The sequence below is a fragment of the Thamnophis elegans genome, chromosome 8, assembly GCF_009769535.1.
Source record: "Thamnophis elegans isolate rThaEle1 chromosome 8, rThaEle1.pri, whole genome shotgun sequence".
NCBI lineage: Eukaryota > Metazoa > Chordata > Lepidosauria > Squamata > Colubridae > Thamnophis > Thamnophis elegans.
Genome location: NC_045548.1, coordinates 10,819,799 through 10,824,813, shown reverse-complemented (window position 1 = coordinate 10,824,813; position 5,015 = coordinate 10,819,799). Strand labels below are relative to the sequence as shown.

General features: G+C 40.0%; 1 protein-coding gene across 1 annotated transcript; it reads right to left on the bottom strand.

Moving 5' to 3' along the window:
- Positions 1–2,944: 2,944 nt before the first annotated feature.
- On the bottom strand, positions 2,945–3,685 carry RNF182 (ring finger protein 182). Its single transcript, XM_032222375.1, has one exon. The coding sequence runs from the start codon at positions 3,683–3,685 to the stop codon at positions 2,945–2,947; it is 741 nt and encodes a 246-aa protein (XP_032078266.1).
- Between the last annotated feature and the right edge of the window lie 1,330 nt (positions 3,686–5,015).

The following is a 5,015-nucleotide window of genomic DNA, read 5'->3' as shown; positions in this document are numbered from 1 at the left end:
GACGAGATCTCAGAACCACTGAACTATATCTTTCAGAGATCCTGGAGCACTGGGGAACTGCCAGAGGACTGGAAAAGAGCTGATATGGTTCCCATCTCCAAAAAAAGGGAAAAAAATAAATCCAGGAAACTACAGAGTCATGGATGATACTTTGTGGTTTACTGGTGTTGGCCAGGGCATTTCACATGACTACACATGCATTGCTATAAACACATTAGTAGTATTAATATATCATTCTAAAACATTGTTTTTAATGCTGTTAGCAATTGGCAAAATTAACATTTCTTTAGGCTTTGGAGGTGTTGTTTTGTATCAGTTGAGATAAAAGCACTTTAACAATCAGTGATTTCAACAGAACAGTAAAAGCAAGATATATCCGACATTTCCCTGCTATTTCAACATTATCAATGTTTTATATTACAGTTAAGTTTTTCTGATAGAAAAATGGAGTTGGTCTTCTTTCCTGTTACAATATTATCCAAAATCTTCTTTGCATTGTTTGCTTTTTCTCATTCTACGACATACTGCACATGACCCCTAATGCTCCCCTTGTATTTTAAAGTCCCTTAAAATCATCTAAACATTAGTAACATTTAGTTTACTTAAAGTAGAACAAAAGAGCAAATTATCATTATACAGTTAAACTCACGTTATTACAGTCCAATTACATTCTCCGTCATAAATCTTAAAATTTTGATTTCTACCTGCAAACTGAAACCATGTTTTTTGCTTATGACACTTAGTGCATTATTCGATTTGATATGTGCTGAGCAAACGACGCATTCTGTAGACTAGGGGTGTCAAAGTGGTGGCCCGTGGGCCGGATGTGTCACCCGCAGGCCACCTCCGCAAATGGGGAGAACGTCCCGAAACATCATGTGACGGCAATGTAACGCCACAAGTTTGATATCCGTGCTGTAGATAGTCAATATGGACATGCTCCCTTCATTGAAACTCTTCTAGCTGAAATCTTCAATAATGTATTCTTTCTTCTTTGCATCCATCTGCACTTTCTTCTCGTTCTTCTACCTCAACCTTATACCTTTCGTTACAACAAAAAGAGCCTTTCTCCACTGCTGGGTTGAAGTGCTATCCACCATCCTTGAGTCAGCAAAGACCTATATTAACACCAAATCTGCTGAGTTGTTGCCATTCCAACACTGTCCACGGACAATCTCCAACTTTATAAAACCTATTAGGCTTTTTCACCTCACTGCCTTGGAGGAAAACAATTGCAATGTTTGAAAAAAGAGGCAGACTACTACGATGCAAAGTGTTGGGATCAGGGAACTATTGCTATTTTTACACCGGTAGAGTTTCAAAGATCCTCTGATTCATGTCATGTGGTCATGGTAGAAAAAAAAACGTGTCATGCTTGTGTCACAGTTGAGTGCATATAGGGAAAGGCCAAAGGCTTTAATCTACATGGTCGCAACTGGAAAGAAAAATACATAAGCTATGTATATAAATAATGAAGAATGGCAACAAATTGCCATCTGTGAAATCAATTGTGAAATCAACCCTGTTTTTCCTGCAAACAGAAAATAATTGAGGAGAAATATAAGCAGAGGATTACCGATGGTGTGTGCCTGAAGATGGTGGGTTTTTGCAGCCTCCTGCTTGTATGAGTTGCTTACATATTCAAGCATCCATTTTTCTCTTATGTTTTTTTTCCCCTGACTTCTCTAAAGTCATCTGGCATAAAGATATCACCAGTTCTCTTTGTGGACTGTAGTAGTTGTAGTTGTAGTTTATTTAATTTGTATGCCGCCCTACTCCCGAGGGACTCAGGGCGGCTAACAACCAGGGGGGAAGGGGATACAAATAGGACAAAAGACAGACAGATTAAAAAACAACAACAGTCACAACATTTCAAGTGGGGCTGGAAATTCATCAGCCTCAGGCCTGCCGGAACAACCAGGTCTTAGTGGCTTTGCGGAAAGCCTGGAGGATGGTGAGGGTCCGGATCTCCACGGGGAGATTGTTCCAGAGGGCCGGAGCAGCCACAGAGAAGGCCCTCCCCGGGGGATTTGCCAGTCGACACTGGCTGGCAGATGGAATTCGGAGGAGGCCTAATCTGTGGGATCTAATCGGTCTATTGGAGGTAATTGGCAGCAGGCGGTCTCTCAAGTACTAGAAACTGAACCCCATATGCTTTTTCAAGAGGCAACTGGACTTTCTGGTTTTTCTTTGAAGACGTTTCGCTTTCCATTCGAGAAGCTTCTTCAGCTCTGACTGGGTGGTGCGGAATGGAAGGGTTTATTTAAATAAATAAATTATTTGAATCCTTCCATTCCCCACCATCCAGTCAGAGCTGAAGAAGCTTCTTGGATGGGAAGCAAAACATCTTCAAAGAAAAAACCAGAACGTCCAATTGTCTCTTGAAAAAGCACCTTTGGGACAACCGTGTCCTGAATGACCGAGAATCTCCATAGACATCTATGAATTTTAATGAAATGTCCAAGTGCTCTAATAAACCTCTTTTATGATTTCAAGGGACTAATTCAGCAGAGGGCTCCAGTTCATAACATCCTAAAGAACATTACTCAAACACCAGTAGAAATAACACACAGTTTAATGCAGTAGAATTTTCATCTGAAATGGCTCCAGAAAGGCCAGTTGTATTCCTAAATGAAGAAATTATTTTAAATGAAAGCACTATTGTAACGTAGCATCAGGCACCTAGTTAAGAAGTTATTCAGGACTCATCTTCTTTCTATTGCTTAGTCTATTAAAAGTTATTATTCATTGATTAAACAGGATAGAGCATGAATAAAACAATTCATTTACTCCTGAAAGTAATAAAAGGACCACAAAACTGGTCAGTATTCTTATTCAATGGATAAACGTAACAAGAATATGGAAGAGAAGGATACAGTAAGTCACCTACGCTACATCGATGGCCATTTCATACGTTTCATTGCTTATTTCATTGCGATTGCCATTAAGAAGAAGCCATACATTCCAAAAACTCGTGACATATACATTGGCAAAAGCCGTAAACCATGAGAATAACAAGACTCGAGGGAACCAGGCTGACAAATACTACCCCCAGAGTGACTTTCTTTGATACCAGTAAGTAGATCCCTAAAGGCAAAGAACTAAAATACAGCAAGCCTAGCAACCAAACTAGGACTCGAATGGAAGTCTGGAAGAGTAAGGAGGTACAGTTCCACACTGTCCAATGGTGGGGTACCGATGCCACAGAATCAAAACTTGTAGGCCTGTAGAATTCCACCACTGGGGTGGAGTTCAGTGTCGGGGGATTCTCTCTTTGTACCTCCATGATGGTAATAACCAGACAGTTGGAGGAGGTGTGGGAAGGACTGACAAGGGAGGCCAACCTTTTGGGAGTCAACAAAAGTTCCGTAGGGTTGTCTGGTAGACACTTCTTCACCTTTCCTCCATAAGCCAAATTGACCAAGATGTTGTTATCGTCTGGAAGGCTACTCACCTCGTCATCAGGCAGGCATGTTTCAAACCTACAGAATGGACAAACAATGACTCCCTGAGGAGATTCCCCAAAGTCTATGATCTTGCAAAGGCATTTGGCACATACTCTGTGGCAACACTCCAGCACTTTAGGTTTCCTCTGCCTCAGGTTATAGCGGTTGTAGCAGATTTTGCATTCAAGCTCATCTGAGCCCTGGGACTCCACGTTATCTTCTGCCAATAGGCTTGTCATTTCTTTTTAATACGCTGTAGACTTCTGGAGAAGGATGTCAGCCAAGCCCTTATCTTCTTTGAAGAAAAGTAAATATCCGAAAGAATAAGATTATCACATCACTTATATCCACCCAGGTAAAAAGAAGCAGCGATGGTATTCGATCATATTTATCTGCTTTATTCTTCAGTGTCTTCTTAAATGTTCATGTTCTAAATATAAGATGAAATTTCTGCAGAGATTAAAAAAAAAAGAGAGGCGTAATTAACGGGAAATCCTTGCATCTTTATTCGAAATCTTGCAAAATGTCACTGAAATACTTTATTTTGCAATCTTATACTTCATTATTGATTGTTTTGAGAGTTAAAGTCTCAACCCATAAGATAAGGAGAGTTGGGAAAAGCAGATAAAACAAAGCTTGTTCTGAAAAAACATAATACAAAGGAATGTACTATGGCATATCTTGCATATGGGCTACAGATATAACTTCTTAATATTATAAAGTTATAATAAACAGCTAAAAGGGAACCATTTCAGGGAGAAAAGGGATCGGATCCAGCTCATGTCCCAGCAGAATCAGGAGCTGTGATTTTCTTTTCTTTTGCTCTAATCCAAAGAAACAGCATTTCCCCCCTAAAAAGTTAGGGGGAAGATAAATAGATAAAAATCTTCTATCCTGTTTCTTCAACATGATTATCTATGCCACGGAACATTTATTTTATTTATTAGATTTATAGACTACTTGATTCTATTCCAAAGACCTGTATGCTTACGTTTTAGCAACACACCATCTATTTCAGTGGTGAAATTCAATTTTTTTTTACTATTGTTTCTGTGGACATGGCTTAGTAGGCGTGGCAGGGGAAGGATACTGCAGAATCTCCATTCCCTCCCCAGTCTGGGGCCAGGTGAATTTCACTCCTGATCTATTTGTTTTGTTTATTTTGTTTCTAGACTATTTAAAACACTTCAGACATTTTCTGCAAGATGTAGAGAGAGTCATCAGTTCTCATGAAAAGGGAACCACAGCGATCATATTTACAGAAATATGTTCTTTTGAAAGGCACGTGAGAATACCAGGTTTGGCACCGGAACAGCTTTTACATGATTTCACATTTATTGAAACGTGAAGGACTTCACATTTATCAAAGGGAGCAAACAGGCAGGATTGAGGGCCTCCCCCAGCAAATTGTCCCTTGGTCTACCATCTGCTTCACTAGATTATCTGATAATGATGTTGGTACTCTATGCCCAAGCAATGTGAATCTCTTGTTGCTTTATGCATCTTCACATTAAGAGCCGAGGTGGCGCAGTGGTTAGGGTGCAGTACTGCAGGCCATTTCAGCGGACT

Excerpts from the sequence above, each read along its gene's own strand:
- RNF182 (XM_032222375.1), bottom strand. The coding sequence starts at position 3,685 with ATGACAAGCCTATTGGCAGAAGATAACGTGGAGTCCCAGGGCTCAGAT.